The 26,611-nt window shown below is 46.8% G+C and overlaps 1 protein-coding gene across 2 annotated transcripts in view; it reads left to right on the top strand.

Moving 5' to 3' along the window:
* Nucleotides 1-26,611, top strand: part of AXDND1 (axonemal dynein light chain domain containing 1) — a 163,623-nt gene that overhangs the window by 74,721 nt on the left and 62,291 nt on the right. For both annotated transcript variants that reach the window (XM_056529377.1, XM_056529378.1), the window contains exons 9-13: nt 16,601-16,741; nt 18,629-18,733; nt 19,469-19,589; nt 23,375-23,476; nt 25,008-25,174. In XM_056529377.1, coding sequence (XP_056385352.1) covers nt 16,601-16,741; nt 18,629-18,733; nt 19,469-19,589; nt 23,375-23,476; nt 25,008-25,174 — 636 coding nt within the window. The remainder of the gene's footprint in view (nt 1-16,600; nt 16,742-18,628; nt 18,734-19,468; nt 19,590-23,374; nt 23,477-25,007; nt 25,175-26,611) is intronic.

Raw genomic sequence — 26,611 nt, 5'->3', positions numbered from 1 at the left:
CCCCCTTTAGTTTTCTACTCACCTCCCCTCGGCAGGAAGTTAGGGTGAGCTGGTCCGGGCCATCTATGCTGCAGGGAAATGCATTTCCTGTGATGTCCTGACCACAGTGCTCTCTGCTGACCTCTGCCGTCCATTTTAGGAACTGTCCAGAGAAGCATATGTTTGCTATGGGGATTTTCTCCAGTTCCTAAAATGGACAGCAGAGAGCACTGTGGTCAGGACATCACAGGAAATGCATTTCTTTTTTGGATTTCTCTTTAGTATACAGCCCCTAAAAAGTACTGGAAGGATTAAGATTTTTTAATAGAAGTGATTTACAAATCTGTTTAACTTTCTGGCACCAGTTGATTTAAAAAAAAAAAAAAAAAAAGGTTTCCACGGGAGTACCCCTTTAAATTCTTTTTTTGCATTCATAAAATTCAAGCAACATTTACAAGTAGTGATATTGCATTTAAAAGACCCCAAAGGAACAGATAAAAAAAAGAAGATTGACTCATAGTTTTTTTGGGCACTTGTTTTAGTTTACTTGGGGCTAATATATTTTTTAGGGGTATAGATTTACGAAACGTAATATTCGGTTTCGTTGGAATTATGCCTTTTAGATAGGGTTCTAGCATTAGACTACCCCAATGTAGTGCTGGGCGGTATATCGGTACGAACCGGATACCGTTTTTTTTTTCTCCCACGGTATGGATTCTTGCCCATACCGCTATACCGGTGGGGCCCCTCCCCCACCCTCTGGATAAATTGTAGAGCCCAGCGCGGCGCCCTCACTTGTCACGGTGTGCTTCTGTGGCCCGATTCCACAGAAGCTAATCCATTTACTGTGTCGCCCCCCCCCCCCCCCGATGCGCCTGTCAGCCAGTGTCCCCGCGAGCACGATCAATCCCCACCGCTAGCGGGATCCATGTGCCCACTAGCGGTGTCACAAGAATGCCTCCCGCGAGCGCAATCGCTACCATCACCGCTAGCGGGGTCCCTGTGCCCACTAGCGGTGTCACAAGAATGCAGAGCGCGGCTCTGTTCCGTCCCTGTCAGCTCTCAGGGTACGGGAACAGATTTAAAAGCCTCACGCGCGGCTAACGTAGTACTGCGCAGGCGCAGCACTACACAAATAGCATAGGGCTAATGTAGGCAGCGCTAGGAGCCTAGCGTTAGCCCTACGCTATTTGCGAAGTACTGCTACACCGCTAGTGGGCACAGGGACCCCGCTAGCTGTGATGGTAGCGATCGCGCTCACGGGGGGCACATTTGACACCGCTAGTGGGCACAGGGACTCCTCTCGCGGGGTGGGGGGGGACAGGCGGTAATACCGTGATACCGCGATAATAAAAAGAAATACCGTGATATTCATTTTAGGCCATACCGCCCAGCACTACCCGAATGTTTGGATAGTAGTTGTCTAATTGTCTTGTGATCTGAACTGTAGTTAGTGATAAAATTGCTCTTAACCCCTTAAGGACGCAGCCCATTTGGGCCTTAAGGACGCAGACAATTTTATTTTTACGTTTTCGTTTTTTCCTCCACGCCTTCAAAAAATCATAACTCTTTTATATTTTCATCCACAGACTAGTATGAGGCTTGTTTTTTGCGCGACCAGTTGTCCGTTGTAATGACATCACTCACTTTACCATAAAATGTATGGCGCAACCAAAAAAAAACTATTTGTGTGGGGAAATTAAAAAGAAAACCGCAATTTTGCTAATTTTGGAAAATTTAGTTTTCACTCCGTACTATTTACGGTAAAAATTACATGTGTTATTTATTCTTTGAGTCAATACAATTAAAATTATACCCATGATAACATACTTTTCTATTACTGTTAAAAAAAAATCACAAACTTTTTGACCAAATTAGTACGTTTAAGATCCCCCTATTTTGAAGTCCTATAACTTTTAAATTTTTCCGTATAAGCGGCGGTATGAGGGCTCATTTCTTGCGCCGTGATCTGTACTTTTTATTGATACCATATTTGCTTATATAAAACTTTTAATACATTTTTTATTTTTATTTTTTGGAATATAATGTAATAAAAAAAGCTATTTTGGCCTTTTTTTTTACGTTCACGCCGTTCACCGTACGATATCATTAACATTTTATTTTAATAGTTCAGATATTTACGCACGCCGCAAAACCAAATATGTATATAAAATATAGGCGGTTTTTCAAAATTTTTTTACTTAATTTTTTTACTTTTATTTTCTCATTCAGCTCCATTGGGGGACACAGGAACCATGGGTATAACTTGCTGCCACTTGGAGGCTGACACTAGGCATACAAAAAAGAAGTCGGCCCCTCCCAGCAGGGTATACCCCACCTCCTGCCTTAGAGACACTCAGTTTTAGCTTAGTGTCATAGGAGGCAACACGGTCCTGGGTTGCTCCAGGTTTGGTCTTTTATTATTTTCTAGTGATAGTGTTTAGAATTTTTATTCTTTTTTATTTTTCTAGGTAGGGGGGACAGGAGCATGGCGCTACCTGTTTCCCCACAGGCGACGGAAGGGCACGGTTCCGTAGAGTATGGTCCGTTAACCCTTCCTCGCCATCGGCCAGCACCAGGTCTGTACCTTGGGTCCGGGACGCCTATTTCCTCTGCTCGCCCCGCTTTCCAAAGCCTGGCATGATGCAGCATGACCTACTTCTTGGAGTTAAGTATACCTCCATACTCAGGTGAGTTTCCTACACCCCTTCCCCCCACCCCCTCCTTACTAGGGCTCCTTCAGGGTTAATGGGGGTAACTTTATTCAAAGGGGGACCTGATCTTGGGGACACTGGCTGCAGCTTTTACTGTGGGCTGCAACCCCCACACATAGTGGGGCAGCTGCCGGCCCTCTGGTCTACCTCCTGCAGTCTGTTAATTCCGGCAGCCATCCCTGCTCTGATCGTCTGCTGGCTCCTAGTTAGGGGCGGCGCGCTCGGCCGGGGCCAGGCCGCTAATTTAGCCCCCGGCTTCGGCCTGGTCCCGGCCGAGGGCCTCCGCCGCGGATTATCTTACACTGTTAGGCAGCCGTCCCCACGGAGGGAGACGTCTGCGATCTTCCCTGTCGGGGCGGTACAGCCGGGAGCCAGGCGCTTCTTTTCCTGCTAGCCTGGTCCCGGCCGCGTGTAGCTCCGCCCCGCGTGCGGTCTCGCTCATGTCCCCGGCAGCCATCCCCGCTGGGGGAGATGGCTGCTGACTTACACTTCAGGGCGGCTTCTTAACTGGGAACCAGGCCGCCACTTTAGGCCGCGGCTTTGGCCTGGTCCCCGCCCAGTGTAGCTCCGCCCACTTCGCGCTCTCTGAGCACCCAATCAGTTTAGTGCTGGCGCGGGGAAGGCTGAGGCAGCCTATCAGGTGGCAGCACGGGCTCCCCGGGCTGCCTCAGCCTCTCCCGTGATAGCGCACGAGCTATACTCCTCCCCTCAAGTTACGTGACCCAGGAAGCAAGTTTCTTCCTGTTCCAGCGCCGTTCTTCAGACACTGCTGCATGGGTCTTCCATCTCTGTTCCAGCCGGCTGTCCTGTTCAGAAGGTGTGGGGATGTCATCCAGGAACCTGGGTGAGATAATTACATTCTTCTGTTACTATTTGGCTGCGCTTGGCAATGTCTACCCCCAGTTTTGAACCATCCGTCAGACAAGGCGGCCCCCGCTTTAGTCACGTACTATGCTTGTACAGGGTGTAAGGTTAAATTTTCGGGGGGCTTCGGCTGTACCCACTTGTCCTGCCTGCTCTTCCTCACGCCCTTCTACTCCTGCCCTAGATGCTCCTTCAGGGTCTGTGGCCCCTGAACCGACCCTGGTTTGGGTGTCTTCCCTCTCCCCGACTATCTCAGACCTGACGCAGGCTTCCAAGGAGGTGGCTACAGCCTTAAGGCAGTCTTCCCTACGTCCCCCTCGGAAAGCTAGTTCGGCGTCTTCGGACCGTTGACGCTCCCATGGACGTCCATGGGTTGCTTATCCGAACTCTTCTCCTGATAGCAGGCGCCGCTCACGCTCCAGATCTCCCGCTCCTAGGCGGCGTTCCCAGTCACGCGACCGCTCTCCTAGGGGTCGTTCCCCGAACCGCCATTCTAGATCCCGGTCACCCAGATCAGGAGCCTCCACTAACCGTTCCCGATCTCCGGGTGAATTGGCGAACTCAGAACCTCATTCGGATTCTGAAGAGCTATCCTCCATGCCTGACTTGGTTGATGGCCTGGTGTCTGCAGTCAGGGACACTTTCCATCTACAGGACCCTGGACCCTGCTCCTGAGATGTCCTTTGCCCGCACTCCTCGTTCTCCTAAGTCTTTCCATCCTCATAAGGAGTTTGATGTGATTCTGGAGACCGCCTGGAAGCTTCCGGAGAAGCGCTTCCAAGGCACTAAAAGGTTAAAGACTCTGTGTCCATTCCCTCAGGACCTTTTTTCTAAATGGACTATTCCACCATCTGTGGAACCCCCCAGTCTCCCGTTTGTCAAAATCCACCACTTTACCGTTGGCGGATGCCGCTTCCTTTAAGGATCCCGCAGACAAGCGGGTCGAGAATTTGGCCAAATACGCTTTTGAAGCAGTGGGATCCTCCCTGCTTCCGGCATTTTCTTCCACTTGGGTGGCGAAGGCCTTAACGGTGTGGGCTTCTCAGCTCCGTCAAGATCTGTTGTCCGGGGCCCCCCCGGACGCTCTGGCTGAAGTTGCTCATCAGGTGTCAGGCGCAGGCGAATATTTATGCCAGGTTTCGTTGGAGTCTGCTCGCTGTGCGGCTGTTGCGTCTGGCAACCTGATCGCCATTCGTCGCTCCATGTGGCTCAAAGCTTGGAACGCCGATTCGGCTTCCAAAAAATCTCTGACGGCTATGGCTTTTTCTGGTGGTCGCCTTTTTGGAAAGCGCCTAGACGACATCATCTCTGAGGCTACAGGTGGTAAAAGTTCTTTGCTTCCCAGAACAAGGCTCGCCGCACTGCGGCTCTTGGGGGCATTCGTAAGTCATCCTCCTTTCGGTCCTTTTGCCCCTTGGGTCAGGGGCACCAGGAAAAATCGAGCCCTTTGCAGGGTAGGCAGGGCCCGACCTTCAAACTTTGCTCCTCCTGGAAGCAGGATAATCGCTCCAACCGATTTTCCGCTAAATCAGGAACCCGTAAACTTGCCTCGACCTGAAGGGGCGCCCCCACCTGGGACTCCGTCTCGGGTGGGCGGTCGCTTACTTCTCTTTCGGGACATCTGGTTGGCACAAGTCCAGGACTCTTGGGTTCGGGACATCATCTCTGATGGTTACCGAATCGAGTTCGCTTCTTTTCCCTGGGATCGTTTTTTTCGATCCCGGCCTCCTCGTTCACCTGCTCTGGCGGCAGGTTTTCAATCTGCCATTCGCAGACCTGAAACTCCTCAACCGGCATCTTCGCCTTCGCCACTTCCATATGGAGTCACTACGGTCGATCGTGGCATCCATGGATCAGGATGAATTCCTCTCTTCAGTGGACATTCGGGATGCGTATCTTCACATCCCGGATTTTCCTCCTCATCAACATTTTCTACGCTTTGCCGTTCCCCAGGGTCCCTTTCAATTTGTGGCTCTGCCCTTCGCCTGGCCACTGCCCCCCGGGTTTTTACCAAGGTCCTGGCGGCTGTCATGGCCATTCTCAGGTCCCGGAGGGTGTCAGTCCTTCCTTACCTGGATGACCTGCTTATCAAGGCCCCGTCCCAGGTCCAGAATGAGGAGAGTCTCCACATCACCCTGCTGACCCTAACCAGCTTCGGGTGGCTAATCTACGAGGAGAAATCCAACCTTTCTCCCTCCTGGTCTCTGGTCTTTCTGGGACTCAGGTTCGATACCGCGAGCGCGCGCATCTTCCTCCCTCCGGACAAGCGGAGTGCTCTGCTGTTAGGAGTTCGTCACTTGAGACGCCCGCATCCAGTGTCCCTTCGTGCATGCATGGCAGTGCTGGGCAGAATGGTGGCGGCCATAACGGCGGTTCCGTTAGCACAGTTCCGTTGCCGTCCGCTTCAGTGGGCTATTCTGTCTCTGTGGGACGGATCCCCCCTTTCCTTGGATCATCGGATCCGTCTGCCCACCCCGGCACGCCAGTCTCTTCTTTGGTGGCTCCACTCTCCCCTCCTTCAGAGCGGCCGCTCGTTTCTACCGTTGAACTGGCTGGTTCTTACGATGGATGCGAGCCTCCTTGGTTGGGGGTGTCCTCCTGGACCAGACTGTCCATGGCCGGTCGTCACCTCGGGAAGCCAGGCTTCCTATCAATGTCCTGGAGATCCAGGCGATATTCCTTTGTCTCCGACACTGGGAGTCTCTTCTTCGGGGTCGACAGGTTCACATTCAGTCAGACAACGCCACGGCTGTGGCGTATCTCAATCGCCAAGGGGGCACTCGCAGCAGTGCCGTCATGATTGAGGTGTCCAAGATTTTGAACTGGGCGGAACACATGGTTCCCTCCATATCAGCGATCCACATTCCAGGGGTGGAGAATTGGGAGGCGGTGGCTAGATTTAAAAAGAAAGGATAGCTTCCGGCACCATGGTGTGAGGACGTGAGTGAGACGCGCTCCCCTCCACGCTTCAGTACTCGGCCCGATTTATCCGCACTACACGGACCGGGTGGACCCCCTTACTACTGCCAAGTGGGGGGATCTCTACATGGACCGGTACTTACTTCGAACCAGCCGAAAATCTGATAAAGAGCGGACTGGCAGGCATTCTTCCCGCTGTCCCAGCTTTCCAAGATGGCGGCCTCCCCGGCCTCCAGCAGGGCTGCCTCCCCGACCTCCTCGGAAAGTGCCTCTACTGCGGGGGTTATCACAAGGGACTTTACCGGCCTGGACTACTCCCGCTTGGCGGCCGAGGTGACAAAACGTATCGGCCCCGCTGTGCAGGAAGTGGTGACGCAGGCGATGCAGGAAACTATACGCCCTATTACAACAACAGACTGCGCAGCACGCTGTGAGCCTCAAGGACATGGAGCAATTGGCTGGGGGCGCGAAAGAGACATCAGATCTGGCGGCTTCTAAAACGGCTGTGCTAGAAGCAGAATGCCGCAAGCTCTGGGAGAAGGTCGAGGACCTGGAAAACAGGTCCCGACGTAACAACCTGAGAATTGTGGGCCTTCCAGAGACAGTCCCGTCCAGAGACCTTCTCCAGGTGTGCGAAAGTATGCTCCCCAAAGCCCTTGGCTTACCGAGACTATGCAAAGTTGAACGCGCCCACAGGCTGGACCTGGACCTGCGCTCTGATGATTCCTCTGGGGCTACCCGGGTTAGAACACCGCAACAGGTCGCGGCAAGTTATTGTCAAATACTTGGATTTCACTGATAAGGTGGCACTCCTATGTGCTTTTCGCATGTGGCACGAAGCGCTACTGTTTGAGGGACACAAACTGCTGCTGTTTGGTGACTTTTCAGCCGAAGTGACACACAAACGGAAACTGTTTGCCTCGTTGTGCTCATCCCAGTTTCGCAGAGGCATCCGCTTTGCATTGATGTACCCGGCTGTATTGTGTATTTTTGTTCCCTGATGGATCTGTGGGGACGTACCACTCACCTGGCGACGCAGAGAAGATTCGGGACTTCCAGTCACCCCTGGACAGGGGTTCTACCTCGTCTTCGAGAGGCAGAGGCGGACATCGGCTTTTCGCCCGCTTCTCATCGTAGCGACAAGCCTCCTTCACCCGGACTCCCGAGTTCATCGCACATGCAGGGATCATGGGACCCTCCTCCTGCAGATCTACGGGCGCATTGAACGCTCATGGTTGTGGTCTCATGCTGTGAAGAGATGTTGGCGCTGCCTTACGGGACCTGCGGCACATGTTTTATTTCCAGGTTGTTTGGTGCCAGGACTGAATCACTCATTTGGACTAGGCCCGCATATCCTACAGGTTTGGGGGACTGATGTGTGGGGGGAGGGTGGCTGCTGGGGGTGGAGGAGACTGGTTTTTATCTTTCCCTACCTGGTCCCTGGGTTACGTAGATGCCCGCAGTACGGCGATGTGTACTTGCATTGCCCTCCTTTCAGTCATTCTTCTATGTGCCCCGGGCTGAAGAGCGATTGGTTGTTCTGGCATCCTGATAACAGAGAATGTTTTGATGTTTCATTTATATACCTCACCTCTTTTTACGTTTGCCAGAGTTTCATGTAGTTGTGGGGGGGGGGGGGGGGTTTGTAGAGGGACGGTTGCACGCAAAATAGCACGAACAGCACAAAACAAACAAAAAAATGGAGCTGTGGGCACTGTTGTGTTGTGTCCTTTGATGAGGGTTTCTCAAGAGGGGGGTACTGAGACCAACTAGGTTTTGGGGTATTGTTGTCTGGGGCTTATGATTAAGTACTTCTGCTACAGGTGGAGGGGGGGGGGGTCACATACGGCTCCTACTTACATACGTGGGGCCATAGTTCCCTTTTTTTTTCTCATCGTCTGCTTTTTAGGGAGGGGAGCGTGTCTCTAGATGGGGGTATTATATCTGGTTCTCACCATGGAGATTTTGGAAGTCCAAAAAGCGCTGGAGTGGCGGAGATTTATGGGTTTCCTCGCCACGATGCTTATTTTCGGGAGGGTGGGGGTAGGATTAGTTGGGGAGTTTTCAGGGTTGGGTGGGAGGGGAGTTTTTTCGATTTAAGGGTTTTACATTGCCTTTTGGTAGTCGCCCTGGTGTGATCATTGTCTCTGCCTTATACTATACTTTGCTTTTTTATGCGTATTATTTCATGGAATGTGAAGGGACTTAGATCTGCAGTTTGGTTCTCAGACACCTGAAAAAGCTGACACCTGATGTGGCCCTATTGCAAGAAACACACCTAGGTACTGAGGATTTCCCGAGGATGAAAAAGTGGTGGATGGGCAGAGTGGAGGGTTCCCCAGCGGTGGGTAGGAGGGCGGGAGTCCTCATCCTCATTCATAAGTCCTTTCCCTGTGAGGTTTTGGATGTCCAGCCTGACGGACTGGGTAGACTTTGTTCGGTTCACTTAAAGACTGGCTCTGATGACTGGCTGATTTGTAACGTATATGGCCCTAACTCTGATGACGGTTCCTTCTTTACTGACTTAACCTCGACAGTCCTTTCATGACAGACGTCTAAGATAGTGGTGGCGGGCAACTTCAACGCAGTCATGTGTGCGGCCAAAGATAGGCGTAGTAACAGGAGAGGGACTATGCCCCCCTGCAGCTACGATGCCAAACTCTCTCAATGGGCTTCCTTGACTGATTTAGTGGATGTCTGGAGGACCTTGCACCCTGAGGCTAGGGACTTCAGCCATTATTCTCATGCACACGACTCCTGGTCACGACTTGATTATTGTTTTCTGCCTTCTCTCCTTCCTAGGGTACAGCGGATCAAACTGGAAAATATTGTAATCTCAGACCACGCCCCTTTGACGATACACTTGACGGACACTTTTCCCAGGGGGTCTGACTACAAATAGAAATTTCCTGTGGGCCTTTCTAGAGACGAATGCTTTCATGACTTACTAAGAGGTTGGTGGCAGGATTTTCTCCAGACAAACGGCTCTCATGCTGATAACCCGCAGCTGTTCTGGGATACCGCAAAATCAGTTCTGAGAGGTCGCATAATGGGCTACACAATGACATTAAAAAATAAACTTTCCCTACAATTGACTTACCTGGGTCACTCCTTACGCCAAGCCTATACGGCTTTTCAAATAGCACCTACGGAGGGGTCCAAGACGGCCTGGTCTGTTGCTAAGGCGGCATATGAATCGTGCCTGGAGAGACGTGATCATTTGTCTCGTTCGCAATTCGAGGCAACGATGTTCCGTTGGGGCAATAAGCCAGGCCGGCTTCAGGCGAGATTTGCCAAGGGTAGCCACCCACACACTCACATCACTGCCTTAAAAGATGCTGAGGAACGAGTACATAGCGACCCTAAGCACATCAACACCATTTTACAGTCTTACTATCACTCTCTGTATCAGGAGGATACCGGGGGCGCTTCTTCTGCTAGGGACTGGCTCTCATTGGCACGTCTGCCCTCCCTTACGGAGGAGGAAATGTCAACTTTGAGCTCACAAGTCACGGGGGAGGAGCTCGAGGCGACCATCAAGGGATTGGTGCCAAACAAGACCCCGGGCCCTGATGGCTTCTCGGGTGGCTTCTTTAAAATTCTAATAAAAGAAATCTCACCCACTTTACTTACCCTGTATAACGCTTACTTACAAGGCACCCCCATCTCTGGAACGATGAATACTGCATATATTAAAGTTCTCCCTATGCCTGGGAAGGACCTTTCTTCCCCTGATGGTTATCGCCCCATTTCCCTAATCAATGTGGATTTGAAACTTCTTTCAAAGATACTGTCGGACCAACTTGCCCTCCTCTTGCCAAGGTTAAAGGGGTACTCTGGTGAAAACCTTTTTTTCTTTTAAATCAACTGGTGGCAGAAAGTTAAACATATTTGTAAATTACTTCTATTAAAAAATCTTAATCCTTCCAGTACTTATTAGCTGCTGAATGCTACAGAGGAAATTCCTTTCTTTTTGGAACACTGATGACATCACGAGCACAGTGCTCTCTGCTGACATCTCTGTACATTTTAGCAACCATGCATAGCAGATGTATGCAAAGGGCAGCATGGTGGCTCAGTGGTTAGCACTGCTGCCTTGCAGTGCTGGGGACTTGGGTTCAAATCCCACTAAGGACAACAATAAATAAAGCGTTATTATTATTATTATAATAACGTCAGCAGAGAGAACTGTGCTCGTGATGTCATCAGAGAGCATTCCAAAAAGAAAAGAATTTCCTCTGTAGTATTCAGCAGCTAATATGTACAGGAAGGATTAAGATTTTTTAATAGAAGTAATTTACAAATATGTTTAACTTTCTGCCACCAGTTGATTTAAAAGAAAAAATGTTTTCACCGGAGTACTCCTTTAATTTCTCCCTCACAGGTGGGTTTCGTCAAGGGTCGGTCGGATGGAGCCAATATACGCAAGCTGATAACTGTCCTTGACGAGATCCACATGCAGCCTGCTCTCCATCTGTCACCAGCCATCCTTTCAATTGATGCCGAAAAGGCATTCGACAATGTCGCATGGTTATGGCTATGGAGAGTACTGGGTAAAAATGGGGTTTTCTGGGCCATTTTTGGACTACTTGCACGCGCTGTATGGTTCACCAATGGCCCGCATTGCTACCCCCGGGTTTCTGTCGACTCCTTTCCCGCTGCATAAGGGTAGACTTCAGGGCTGCCCCCTGTCTCCCCTCCTGTTCAACTTAGCCATTGAACCCCTCTCGAGGGTGTTAGCGTCCACGACTGACTTCGAGGGCATTGGAGTAGGGAGGGGTTCCCTTAAACATGCCCTGTTTGCTGATGACTTATTGGTCTTCCTAGCAAACCCAATGAGGGATTTGGGAGCGGTTTTTAATCTCCTCGAGGACTTTGGGATGGAATCCGGCTTCAAAGTTTATATTTCTAAAAGTATACTGCTTGATCTTTCTCCCAGGTTGGGCAGGTTATCGACTGGTGATCTACCCGTTCCGATCCAATTAACTAGATCCTCTATTAAATACCTAAGCATAAGGATAGGGAGAGATGCAACTTCTCTCTACACTCTTAACTTTACCCCACTTATACAGAAGGTGTTAGACGAACTCAAGAAATGGACGCCGCTTCCCCTCCCGCTATTGGCCCGCAGTCACTTACTTAAAATGCTTAGTTTTTCAAAGCTACTATATCCCCCTCAGACTATACCGGTTCTGTTGAAGCGAAATGACTTAAATGTACTTACCACTGCTTTCACCAGGTTTCTGTGGGCCAATGGGAGGCTGCGTACTGCTCTAGGTAAGTTAATGCTCCCGTTAGCAAAAGGGGGCCTAAATTTTCCCGACGGTAAACACTATAATTTAGCCTGTCTTTTTAGGCACTGTGTAGATTGGGTTAAAGGGGGTGAGGACTTCTCTAACACTGCGCTGGAATCACACTTAGTCGTTCCATGGTCTCTGAAGGCCCTTTTACATACTAGGATGAAAACGATCCCATTACAGCTGCGGGGCTCTTGCATTGTCAGAGATACATTGACGGCATGGAAGATGGGGAGAGCTTCCCATCACCTTCCCTTTTTGGTCAGCAAACATATGCCCCTGTGGACTCTCCCTGAGTTTCCGCTTGGGAGGGAGGGTCGAATGTTCCGGTCTTGGAGAGAAGCTGGTATACTGAGAGCCGGACATGTGATGAGCACTGAGGAACCTAGATACTTCACGTTTAATGAGATCTCGGATCTTTACTCTCTGGGACCGGAAGATTATCTCCCTTACTGTCAACTGATGGCCTTTCTACGAGCTCGTCTCACTGACCTCACCAAAGAAAATTCTGCTACCTCATTTGACTGTTTGGTGACTAGTGACTCTAGTTTACACACTCTCTCTCTCTCGACTTTATTGTTTACTTCATCGACAGGGGGGGACAGCACTTCAATCATCCCTGTTGGCTTATTGGGAGGGGAAGTTGGGGAAGCAGGATTTACTGTCGCCTATCTTAGAGGTCTGGCAAAAGGTCCGCAAAGCCACTGTTAATGAGACCTGGTGAGATACACAGTTCCGCATTATGCACCATGCCATCTATGGCTTTAGCCTCCCCCGCTCCCCTTCCTGGCTAACTGTGGACTGATCAGAACTGACCTACTGCATGGTCTGATTACGTGTCTTAGGTCCCAGGAGGTGTGGTCCTCCCTAAATATGTTGCTGGAACGGTGACTGGGGGCCGTTATACCTATGGAGGAGACTCTACTGCTTTTACACATCACTCCCGAGGGCTCTCAGATTTCCTTATTGTTGCACTTATTCATCCTGGTGGTGAAACGTAGTCTTCTGTCGCACTGGCTGAAACCAGACATGCCCACGGTGTCGGAGGTTATGGACCGCATGAAGCAATATCTCTTCTCAGACCTGACTGATCTTAGTAGGACAAAAGAAAAATCGGCAAAAGCTTTTTTAAAAAAATGGCATACTTTTATTACAGCATTTTTTACAGATAATGAAATTGCCAAAGTGATGAGGCCTTTCCGGAACACGACATGGTACCTGACGAGGGCCATCTCTGGGTCTTTGGGTAGATTACTGACTCCGCGATTTTTATGGTGTGCTTGCTTCTTGTCTTTGAGCCAGGCTGCGTTTCCCTTTTCCTTACTGATGCTTTTGAACTACTGATACAGCACATTCATGGCAAGGGCGACTTATTACAATTGGTATCGTTTAGCTTTCTCATGGGGGGGGGGGGGCGGGGGACGAGGGAGGTTGGGCTGTTTCACAGTTGTTGTCTGTTCTCACCTGACTTTATATTGCTTTCAACCTAAATGCCAATTGTATCCACCTGTCTGTCACTGTCCAGGTAAAGTCCTGGCGTGTAATTGTTTTTGGTTGTAAACCTGAAATTTTCCAATAAAAATACATGTATATAAAAAAAAAAAAAAAAAAAAAAAAAAGAAAGGATACCCGAAATCCATAGTTACTGGTGAAATATTCCAGATAAAATCGTTTATGAATTGTAGCACCATTTATGTCCTTTATCTTATGGAATGTCAGTGCGGTCTCCAATATGTTGCTGTATCATTCAACCATTCAGATGTGGCATAAATAAGCACCGTGCTAATGTCACTAATGGTTACACACTACATAGTGTATCTAGACATGCATTGGGAACCACAACTGGGATTTCAGTGCTTTCAAATATTTCCCTATTGAACATATATCCAGAAATACAAATCAATGTTTTAACTCTCTGAAAAAGAGAGAGAATTATTGGACATATCGCTTAAAAACACCGGTTCCGTTTGGTCTTAACGAAGACATTGAGAATATACATTGAAAGATTTTATTTTCCTCATTCATCTATTACTTTGTTCCCTCTCCGTAATCCATTCCTCTGGCCTCCCTTTCCCCTTTCTTACATACCAATAATTTGTACATTACGCTGCTATTCCGGTTCACAATCTATATGTGCCTTCTATTTTATATCCAGATATTGTCACTGTGCATACCGCTTACTGTTACCATCCTCTAGTAATATCTTATATTTATATATATATATATATATATATATATATATATATATATATATTACCATCAGATTATAACAACTCATTTCTTGGGCATCCATATAGTATGTGAGATTATACATACTTTTTACGGCCTATGTATGCCTTTCATCTAATATTTAAATATTTAATTACACATATTTGCGCATTTTAAAATAACCCCCCCTAGTGGATGCTTTGCGAATGGTCCTAATCCTGGAGGTCCATCTGTACACACTTCACCAGTGTGTCTTCTTTTAGTTTCCACAACCTACTCGTTTTCTCAGTCCCGATAAACTATTTTCTTTATTACTTTAAAGGGGTACTCCGGTGCTTAAACATCTTATCCCCTATCCAAAGGATAGGGGATAAGATGCCTGATCGCGGGAGTCCTGCCGCTGGGGACCCCCGGGATCATGCACGCGGCACCTCGTTTGTAATCAGACCCGGAGTGTGTTCGCTCCGGGTCTGATTATGGTCGACCGCAGGGCGGGCGGCGTGTGATGTCATGCCTCCGCCCCCGTGTGACATCACGCTCCGCCCTTCAATGCAAGCCTATGGGAGGGGGCATGATAGCTATCACGCCCTTTCCCGTAGGCTTGCATTGAGGGGCGGAGCGGGATGTCACACGGGGGCGGAGGCGTGACGTCACACGCCGCCCGCCCTGCGGTCGCCGGTAATCAGTCCCGGAGCGAACACGCTCCGGGCACTGATTACAAACGGGGTGCCGCATGCAAGATCCCGGGGGTCCCCAGCAGCGGGACTCCCGTGATCAGGCATCTTATCCCCGATAGGGGATAAGATGTTTAAGCACTGGAGTACCCCATTAATGTTATGCTTTTGCCAGTAAGACCCCCGTCATCATCACCCTGTCATTTTCACCCCTGTCATCATCACCCCCCTTCATCATCACCGCCTGTCAATCCCTTCATCAGTGGTCTTCAACCTGCGGACCTCCAGATGTTGCAAAACTACAACTCCCAGCATGCCCGGACAGCCATCAGCTGTCCGGGCATGCTGGGAGTTGTAGTTTTGAAACATCTGAAGGTCCGCAGGTTGAAGACCACTGCGGACTTCGTCATCATCAAGACCCCCCTTTAGTTTTCTACTCACTTCCCCTCGGTGGGAAGGAAGGGTGAGCTGGTCCGGGCCATCTATGCTGCAGGGACCGTCCGGTGGGGAGGGTTAGTCGTTCCGGGCTGTCCATCTTCACCGGGAGGCCCTCTTCTCCGCTCCGGGCCCGGCCCGGACTAGTGACGTTGCCTTGACGACAACGCACAGGGACGTTCATGGACAGGTACGGATGTCCCTGTGCGTCGTCATTAAGGCAACGTCACTAGGTCGGGGCCGGCCCGGAGCGGAGAAGAGGGCCTCCCGGTGAAAATGGACAGCCCGGAACGACTAACCCTCCCCACCGGACGGTCCCTGCAGCATAAATGGCCCGGACCAGCTCACCCTTCCTTCCCACCGAGGGGAGGTGAGTAAAAAGCTAAAGGGGGGTCTGGATGATGACGAAGGCCGCAGTGGTCTTCAACCTGTGGACCTCCAGATGTTTCAAATCTACAACTCCCAGCATGTCCGGACAGCCGATGGCTGTCCGGGCATGCTGGGAGTTCTAGTTTTGCAACATCTGGAGGTCCGCAGGTTGAAGACCACTGAGAAGGGATTGACAGACGGAGAGTTCACTCGAGTATAAGCCAAGGGGGGCGTTTTCAGCACGAAAAATCGTGCTGAAAAACTAGGCTTATACTCGAGTATATACGGTACTTTAATGTTATGCTTGTGCCAGTAAGACCTGTCATGGGGCCGCTGCCTATAGTAACTATCTCCTCTCCTCCTAGCTGGATCTAATCCGGTGCCCATCATGTAACCATTCATCCTGACTTATATATTGATTTGCTAAAAACTGTCTATTTCACTTTTTAATGTGTGTACCTATTAATATGTCCATACAATTATGGTTTTTATACCGTGTTCTCCTTTATGTATGTTTTAACTTTGGTTGTACATAGTATATCAGGTTTACCACGCCCCTTTTTTTCCTCATCTTGGCGGTCTTTTTTGAATATACATAGAAGCTGTGTACTGAATATACCTTACATCTGCAATAGAAAAAGGGTAGGATAGTACCCGAAACGCGTCTTGCCAATGGATGTTACTTGCTGACTGTCTTTCAAATACAGTACGGTTGTGTTTATTACACTAGTCACTCCTACTTTATTTGGGATAGCGCCTTTCCTGGAGTTTTTTTCCTTTCTTTCTTTTTTAAATATAGATATAGGCCACAATGATGATCGGAGAGCCTCCTTATGGCCTCTGTCCGGGGTTTGGGATACCCTTCTAGTATTAATCCTTCACATCTGGTGTGAGTTACACATTGGATGCCTATTGTTTTTGGTCGGGTGACTGGTAGAAAGTCATCTGTATAGTTAGGAAATATTGTGTAAGCAATTTTGTATTTTAATGCCTGAAAATAAAGGTTGTATTTTGTTTTGTGCTGAATAAATAAGGAACTGTACGTTTGTGTCACTGTCTCTGACTGCTGTTTTGCTGTTATTTGCTTGGTTCTATAGAGCTAATCTCCCACATGTTGAGCCGCATCTTCTTGTTTTTGCAGGCAGCGATATGTGATGTTACTGAATAAGATCCCACGGCAGGTTCTTAGCCTGTACAATGACCTCCTGGCCCAGCGGGCCTTAGACCGGAGCCTCACCAAAGAGATTATCTACTTCAAGAACTCCATCGGTGACCTGACAGAGTGAGTGCCGCCATATTCCTGCAGGATATTCTACTTTTTTTTATTTTTTATGTGGCAATAAACACACAATTTCCCTTTATCCTAGAGGCTATGCTGTATGTCATATAGTGTGTGTATTGGAACTAAACCAAGAAAGGGAGGAAAAAAAGCAAATTGGAAATAATGTCACCAAACTCCAAAAATGGGCTGGACAAAATTATTGGCACCCTTTAAAAATTGTGGAAAAATAAGATTGTTTCGAGCATGTGATGCTCCTTTATACTCACCTGGGGCAATTAACAGGTGTGGGCAATATAAAAATCACACCTGAAAGCAGATAAAAAGGAGAGAAGTTCACGTAGTCTTTGCATTGTGTGTCTGTGTGTGTCACACTAAGCAAGGACAACAGAAAGGGGAGAAGAGAACTGCCTGAGGACTTGAGAACCAAAATTGTGGAAAAATATCAACAATCTCAAGGTTACAAGTTCATCTCCAGAGATCTAGATTTGCCTTTGTCCACAGTGCACAACATTATGAAGAAGTTTACAACCCATGGCACTGTAGCTAATTTCCCTGGACGTGGACGGAAGAGAAAAATTGATGAAAGGTGTCAATGCAGGATAGTCCGGATGGTGGATAAGCAGCCCCAAACAAGTTCCAAAGATATTCAAGCTGTCCTGCAGGCTCAGGGAGCATCAGTGTCAACGCGAACTATCCGGCGACATTTAAATGAAATGAAACGCTATGGAGGAGACCCAGGAGGACCCCACTATGGAGGAGACCCAGGAGGACCCCACTATGGAGGAGACCCAGGAGGACCCCACTATGGAGGAGACCCAGGAGGACCCCACTATGGAGGAGACCAAGGAGGACCCCACTATGGAGGAGACCCAGGAGGACCCCACTATGGAGGAGACCCAGGAGGACCCCACTATGGAGGAGACCCAGGAGGACCCCACTGCTGACACAGAGACATAAAAAAGCAAGACTACATTTTACCAAAATGAACCTGAGTAACCAAAATCCTTCTGGGAAAACGTCTTGTGGACAGATGAGACCAAGATAGAGCTTTTTGGTAAAGCACATCATCCTACTGTTTACCGAAAACAGAATGAGGCCTACAAAGAAAAGAACACAGTACCTACAGTGAAATATGGTGGAGGTCAGTGATGTTTTGGGTTGTTTTGCTGCCTCTGGCACTGGGGGCCTTGAATGTGTACAAGACATCATGAAATCTGAGGATTACCAACAGATTTTGGGTCGCACTGTACAGCCCAGTGTCAGAAAGCTGGGTTTGCGTCCGAAATCTTGGGTCTTCCAGCAGAACAATGACCCCAAACATACGTCAAAAATCCCCCAGAAATGGATGACAACAAAGCGCTGGAGAGTTCTGAAGTGTCAGCAATGAGTCCAGATCTAAATCCCATTGATCACCTGTGGAGAGATCTTATAATTACTGTTGGGAAAAGGCGCCTTCCAATAAGAGACCTGGAGCAGTTTGTATAGGAAGAGTCCAACATTACGGCTGAGAGGTGTAAGAAGCTTATTGATGGTTATAGGAAGACACTGATTTCACTTATTTTTCCAAAGGGTGTGCAACCAAATATTAAGTGAAGGGTGCCAATAATTTTGTCTAGCCCATTTTTGGAGTTTGGTGACATTATGTCCAATTTGCTTTTTCTCCTCCCTTTTTGGTTTAGTTCCAATACACACAAAGGGAATAAACATGTGTTACTGCAATCCTTTTCTGTGAGAAAAATGTCAGGGGTGCCAACATTTATGGCCATGACTATGTGTATATATATATATATATTAATTATATATTTATATTTTATTTATTTATATTTGTTTATTTATTTATATATTTATTTATTTTTATATATTTATTTAATTTCCTCTTCATTTCAGGGAGTTATGTCAAGTTCGGGAACACGACCGGCGTGTGAGCAAAGATGCAAAACAGGCGCAGGCTGAACTGGCTAAAGCCTTGAGCAATGCAAAGAAGAACGCCAAGTAAGATACCAACCGGCTGTATGCAATTGGGCCGCACAATATACTGCAATTGCATTGAGATTTTTGCAAAGGTCAATATGGCCCTCCCTGGGAAAATTTGCGAAATTGCAGCCGAAATTCAAATGCTAAGTCTGTGTTTCCCAACCAGGGTGCCTCCAGCTGTTGCAAAACTACAACTCCCAGCATGCCCGGACAGCCAACGGCTGTCCGGGCATGCTGGGAGTTGTAGTTTTGCATCAGCTGCAGACACCCTAGTTGGAAACACAGCATTAAGCACTGTAATTTTCTGTGGGTCACACTAGTGATCACATCACTCAGTTACAGTAATGAAATGCATTGAAGCAACGGCTGCTGGGAGTTGTAGTTTTGCAACAGCTGGAGGCCCCCTGGTTGGGAAACACTCTCCTAAGAAATAATAGGGCCGAGGAGGAAACATAAAGATCCCATTCTCCTCCACGCGGTCCGGTATATTCTCCCGACAAGCAGCTGGTTCCGGGACCTTTCCCATTCAGAGGCTGCAGCGGTTTCATGTGTCAGGCCAGTGATTGGCTGAGTAGGAAGGTCCTGTAAGACCCATAAGTCACCGGACTGCACGGGGGAGAACGGGATCTGCGTCAGACCTACACGGACCGGGGCTAGGTGAGTATTAGTTTTTTTTTATGTGTGTTCCCCCCCCCCCCGCACCCCGACACAACATTTCTTGTTAGTTGACTATATGTTTTACGTCTTGTTTAGTCTCTTAGAGGAATACCGGGAGCTGTACGAGTTACAGAGGAGTCGTCTGGAGAGACAACTGGTTCATCTCACCGAGGAGAGAGATCTCTGGAGTGCGGCCACCTACAGACTGGCGAGAAAGGTAATTTTGTGGTAGTCACAGGGATGATCAGCGTTAGCTTGGGGTAGTAGTTCTTTATCTGGTGTATACAACAAATCCCCAGAAGATTCTAGGGTAAACAGATTAAATGCAACAATTTTAGGGGTGACCCCCTAAGGGGTACCCTAAACTAAAAACCTCCCTATTTGAACTATAACTTTTATTGATTAAAGGGGTTTTCCAGGCAAAAACTTTTTTTATATATATCAACTGGCTCCGGAAAGGTAAACAGATTTGTAAATGACTTCTATTAAAAAATCTTAATCCTTCCAATAGTTATTAGCTTCTGAAGTTGAGTTGCTGTTTTCTGTCTAACTGCTTTCTGATGACTCACGTCCCGGGAGCTGTGCAGTTCCTATGGGGATATTTTCCCATCATGCACAGCTCCCGGGACGTGACATCATCATTGAGCAGTTAGACAGAAAACTTCAGAAGCTAATAACTATTGGAAGGATTAAGATTTTTTAATAGAAGTAATTTACAAATCTGTTTAACTTTCCAGAGCCAGTTGATATATAAGAAAAAGTTTTTGCCTGGAATACCCCTTTAATATTAAAATAATAATAGATAATGAAGGATACGTGTTTGTAATACTATAACTCACCACTAGGTGTCAGATACTGTGATTCTGACGCCTAGTGATGTGTTATCGTATTACAAATAGGTTTCCTTTATTATCATATTAATATTGATCACTTTAACTGGTATGTCACATGTCCGGGTGCTGTACCAAACGTGACGTCCCATGTCAATGAAATTCTTCCCGAAGGGCAAAGTGCAGGAATGAGACCTCTTGGATTCCGCGAAACCACTTTACATAATCTTATTGTGCAAATCCAGTACCCCACAGCCTTGTTATCACAGTGTAGGATTATTATAGCTTTTGAGCCGGACGAATGGATATTTGGTCACTGTCCCTTTAAATGTTACTTTGGCAGAAGATTCACTGAATGGAAAGTCCCTGGTGGGCTCTTAGCACATAAAAGTGTGATGACTAATGAGGAGATGTAGGTGCAGAAAAATGTGCATAGTGCTATTAAAGGAGTATGTAAATGAGTCTGGGATGTAAAAATTGTGTCTCAGACTGCCGGCAGAAAAAAAAAAGTGGATACATACCTGCGGCCGCTCCCCCGGTGCCTCTGGTAACCCGCTCTGGCCTCCGTCACGATCCTCTTCCTGGTTGCCGGTGCTTGGTGAGTCATACTGCACTCAGCCAATCTAATTTTCGGTCCCGGCACCAGGAAGAAGACCAGTGCCGGTGCCGAAAATGTCACATTGTCACTCAGCCTATCAACGGCCGAGGTGGGATTTTGCTGTGGCCGGTGATTGGCTGAGTGCACCGGCAACCATGAAGAGGATCATGCCAGTGCAGGTTACGGGAGGCACCGGGAGAGCGGCAGCAGGTATGTATCCTTTTTTTGTTGCCGGCAGTCTGAAACACAATTTTTACATCCCGGAGTAGTCCTTTAAAGCAGACATCCGCTGCAGATTTTTCCTATTCCATTCTGCCCGGGCTGCAAAAAAAGAGAAGACAAACTTTCACTTACCTTCCTACGTTCCCCCGGAGCTCCGTAGCAGCTGATCGGTTGGGCGGGCTGTCTACTTCCTACTTCCCTTAGCCTGGTACGTCACACAGCGCTTCAGCCTATCACCAGCCGAGGCGGGACATCCTAACTTAAAAGGATCTTCATAGGTTTGCTCATTGTGGTGCAATATGTAGACTTTCTTTACTTGCACATCTCTGGTTTGCAGCATGATACCCAGAGGGATGTATGCAGGAAATGTTTGGTGACCTGACCAGAGCACCCAGCACCCACCAAACTCCACCCATAGGTCACTGAACAGATAGATGTATGCAGAGGAGTCCTTGTTCAGCCTTTTTGTTCTCCTCTGACTAAGACAAAAAAACTCTTACTTAAATGGGCACTGTCATTAAAACACATTTTTGCTATTGCACTCCTTATGGTAAATAAAAAAGTATTTCTAATGTACTTTGTTTAAAAAAAAATGAAGTTTTCTATGTTTTATTTGTGTTTAAAAAAACTGCCACTAGGTGTCTCCCTACTTCTCCAGAGCACATTTCCCCCCATATCTTGCACAGACTTTAGACTCCTGCTGGCCTGGCAGAAGTCCAAAAGCAGGAAATGCAGTCTGGAGTGCTGAGAGGTGTGTGCAGCCTTATCCAATCATTGATGATCTCACACTGAACTGCTCTGGGCTGTGTGTAGCAGAGTGAAGGGGGAAGTTCTCCCCTGTATGGCTTCAGATGATGTCACGCCTGCTGGGGAACGCCCCTTCGCAGTCTGTGAATCAGACTGAGCAGAAAATACAGAGCAAGGTAGAAAACTAAAAAATAATAAAAATAAAAGCAGAGGCTGGTGTATCATGATGGGGGAGTGACCTTGGAGGATTATAACATTTAACAAGATCACGAGAGGTATTCTTTAAAGACTTGATGTACTTCATCCTCACAGTGTGCACAGAAACAGGACAGTGACCTAAATGTAAAACAGGATCCTACAGGTTGGCCTAGGTGTAGGTGCTGAGCAAGAACAGGGCCAGGAGATGTTTAGGTCCATTCTTTCTCCTTGGAGAGGATGCGGACTAGGGACTTCTCTCAGACTCTTTGGCTTAGGAAGGATCATGTGACCAAGGAATCAGTCTTCTGATACAATATATATACAGATTTTAAAGGGGTACTCCACTGGAAAACATTATTTTTTTTTTTAACTGGTGCGAGAAAGTTATACAGATTTGTAAATTACTTCTATTTAAAAACCTTAAAGGAGATATCCAGTCCTGAAAAACGTAACCCCTATCCTAAGGATCTCCTGTATGGGGCCCCGGCAGCCCGCGGGAAGGGGGTGTGTTGACCACTGCACGAAACGGCGGCTGACACCCCCTCAATACAGCGCAATGGCAGAGCCGGAGATTGCAGAAGGCAGCGCTCCAACTTTGCCATAAAGTTGTATTGAGGGGGCGTCAGCCACCGCTTCATGCAGTGGTCAACACACCCCCTTCCCGCGGGCTGCCGGGGCCCCATACAGGAGATCGCGGACCCCCCCACCATCTGAAACTTATCCCCTATCCTTAGGATAGGGGATAATTTTTTCAGGACAGGACTACTCCTTTAACCCATCCACTACTTATCAGCTGCTGTATGATTTCTTTTTTTATTTCTTTTCTGTCTGACCACAGTGCTCTCTGCTGACACCTCTGTCCATATCAGGAATTGTCCAGAGTAGGAGCAAATCTCCGTAGCAAACCTCTCCTGCTCTGGACAGTTCCTAAAATGGACAGAGGTGTCAGCAGAGAGCACTGTGGTCAGACAGAAAGGAAATTAAAAACGAAAAGAACTTCCTCTGTAGTATACAGCAGCCGATAAGTACTGGAAGGATTCAAATTTTTAAATAGAAGTAATTCACAAATGTGTTTAATTTTCTGCCACCAGTTGATTTTAAACATTTTTTTTTCCAGCGGAGTCTATATACCTCAATGTTACCTCAGTATATGCTATGTAAGTAGTGCAGTGCACAAAACACTTCTTTACAGAACCCCATACACATTTATGCAGTTTGCACATGATAACTTCTTATAGATTGCAGCTGTACTGGGACGCAAGAATTTCTCCAGCATCGGGCACAGTGGTCATTCACTGGGCATCAGATTCCCCACCATAATAAAGCAATGTCACCGTATCCTAGTAATGCACCATGTGAGGTGGGGTTAACCCCTTTAATTCTCATCCAAACCTTGTTTCTTGTCAGGTTATAGAAGAGAATGGTCTGCAGCTGGCCCGCAGGTTGTACATGAACGAGAAGACCTGGACCAAGATCGTCCGCCATTTCCTCGTGCTCCTGGCGTCCAATGTAAGTTACCGCAAGATGTGATCCATTCACATACAGGAGGATCTTACCATCAGCTACATAGAGCGTGCTCAGCGAATCACACCGGGTCAGCATCGGTCAGACTGTTGGAGCCGTCCGGGGTGCTTTACGATTTTTAATTTTACACGTCTTTCCTTGATATATATAATAGTTAAAAAACAGAAACTCCACTGAATTTTGTTGCTACGTTTTACCTTCATTTTCACTGTGTTAAAGGGGTACTCCACCCCAGAAATCCTGCCGCTGGGGACCCCTGCGATCTCGGCTGCGGGACCCCAGACATCCGGTCATACATACCAGACATCACTCCCTAACCATAATCCTAGTCTCTAATCTTAACCCCTATCCCTAATCCCAGCCCCTAACCCTAATCCTCATCCTAACCCTTACCCCTTATCCTAACCCCTAATCCTAAACCGAACCCCTAATACTAACCCTAACCCCTAATACTAATCCTAACCCCTATTGCTAACCCTTAACCACTAATACTAATCCTAACCCCTAATCCTAACCCCTAATCCTAACCCGAACCCCTAATATTAACCCTAATACTAATCCTAACCCCTAATCCTAAACCCTTATCCTAACCTGAACCCCTAATACTAACCGTAACACCTAATACTAATCCTAACCCCTATTCCTAACCCCTAATCCTAACCCGAACCCCTAATACTAACCCTAACCCCTAATACTAATCCTAACCCCTATTCCTAACCCCTAATCCTAAACTCTTATCCTAACCTGAACCCCTAATACTAACCGTAACACCTAATACTAATCCTAACCCCTATTCCTAACCCCTAATCCTAACCCGAACCCCTAATACTAACCCTAACCCCTAATACTAATCCTAACCCCTATTCCTAACCCCTAATCCTAAACCCTAATCCTAACCCGAACCCCTAATACTAACCGTAACACCTAATACTAATCCTAACCCTAATCCTAACCCTAACCCCTAATCCTAACCTTTACCCCTAATCCTAACATTTGCCCCTAATCCTAACCCTTTTTCATAATCATAACTGTAATCCTAATCACTAATTCTAAACCCTAATCCTAATCCCTATTCCTAATCCTAACTCTAATCCTAACCCCTAATCCTAAACCATAATCCTAACCCTAACCCCTAACAGTGATCAGTACTGAGAAGGGCTGAGGGCGCTGAGCTCACATTCGGCTACGGGTCACAGTTTTTGTCACTTCACCGGACCTGCTTTTCTTTCTGCACATCACATTACAAAATCTCTGCCCTCAAATATCCTTCAGAGAGTCTGAGAGCGTCCGGCGGTGATCGATGCGAGGACTGTGCGGACATTTCCGGTCCCAATTAGACGGCAGTGTATTCCGCACTGTCCAGCACAATCACATTACCAGCTGCACCAGAGCGGAATTTCAAATCGGAAATTCTGTAGTGTGAACCCGACCTTAGACTCGCTCTTAAAAACCAAATGTAACATTGTTCCTTCTCTATAACACAATGTATCAGGTCCGGTTCTGGTTTTCTCTTCAGGATGCCAAAGACCTTTGTGAAATCCAGCAGATCACAGAGCGATGGCGAGATCACGTGATCCGATTCCAGCGAGACTTAGAGCGCAGCGACGAGTCAGGCCGAGAGAAGCTGCAGATCATCTGTACGGACCTGAAGAAGTGGCGGCTGCATTTCCAAGAGAACGTTTTGTAAGATAAAGTCCCTTACGCGCGGCCTCCCACAAGAAAACTGACGTAAAATAGGAATAAAAAGCGGGCGTTTAAAAAAAAATCTAATAATATGTTCTATGAAATTTTATAGAAATCTGGTGCATTTTTAGGTATGCAGATAACTTCGAACTTCGCTCCGTGCTGGACGACTGGCAATTCGGGGCGGAGGCTCGTGACGTGATGGACGTCATGTCCCCTCCCATAGACTTACATTGAGGGGGCGACCACGCCCCCTCAATGTAAGTCTATGGGAGGGGACATGACGTCCATCACGCCCCCTCCCATAGACTTGCATTGAGGGGGCGTGGTCTAAGCTTTTGAGAATTTTTTGTGAAGCAAAACTACCCTTATACAAAGTTGTATAAACTTATACAAAGTCATATGAAGCCTTACAAACCCAGAAAAAGTCACATAAACCCATACAAAAGTCATATATATAAACCTATATAACGTCATATAAAGTATATAAACATATACTAAGACATTTAAACCCATACAAAGTCATATAAACCTATACAAAGTCATATAAACCCATACAGAAGTCATGTGACTACATATAAACCTATATAACGTCATATAAAGTATATAAACATATACTAAGACATTTAAACCCATACAAAGTCATATAAACCTACACAAAGTCATATAAACCCATACAGAAGTCATGTGACTACATATAAACCTATATAAAGTCATATAAAGTATATAAACGTATACAAAGTCATATAAACTTATACAGTCATTTACAGTAAACCCATTCAAAAGTCATGCGACGGCATATAAACCTATATAAAGTATATAAACGTATACAAAGCTATATAAGCCCATACACAGTAATATAAACTTATACAAAGTCATATGAGGTCATATAAACTCATACAGAGTAATGTAAAGTCATATAAACTTTGTACTGCTGACTTACTTTTTTTTTTATAAAGTCAAATAAACTTATACAAAGTCATATAAAGTTATATAAATGTAATACAAAGTCATATAAACTTATGCAAAGTCATACAAAGATATATAAAGTCATAAAAAGTTATATAAATGTAATATAAAGTCATATAAACTTATACAAAGTCATATAAAGTTATACAAAGCCATATAAAGTTAGATAAATGTAATATAAAGTCATATAAAGTTATACAAAGCCATATACAGTTATATAAATGTAATATAAAGTCATATAAACGTATACAAAGTCATCCAAAGTTATATAAATGTATATAAAATCATATAAACTTATACAAAGTCCTATAAAATTTTACAAAGTCATATAAAGTCATATAAATGTAATATACAGTCATATAAACTCATACAAAGTCATATAAAGTAATATAAAGTCATATAAAATTATATAAATGTAATATAAAGTCATATAAACTTATACAAAGTCATATAAAGTAATATAAAGTC

Source organism: Hyla sarda, chromosome 7 (assembly GCF_029499605.1).
Source record: "Hyla sarda isolate aHylSar1 chromosome 7, aHylSar1.hap1, whole genome shotgun sequence".
Lineage (NCBI taxonomy): Eukaryota > Metazoa > Chordata > Amphibia > Anura > Hylidae > Hyla > Hyla sarda.
This window is presented reverse-complemented; position numbering and strand designations above follow the sequence as displayed.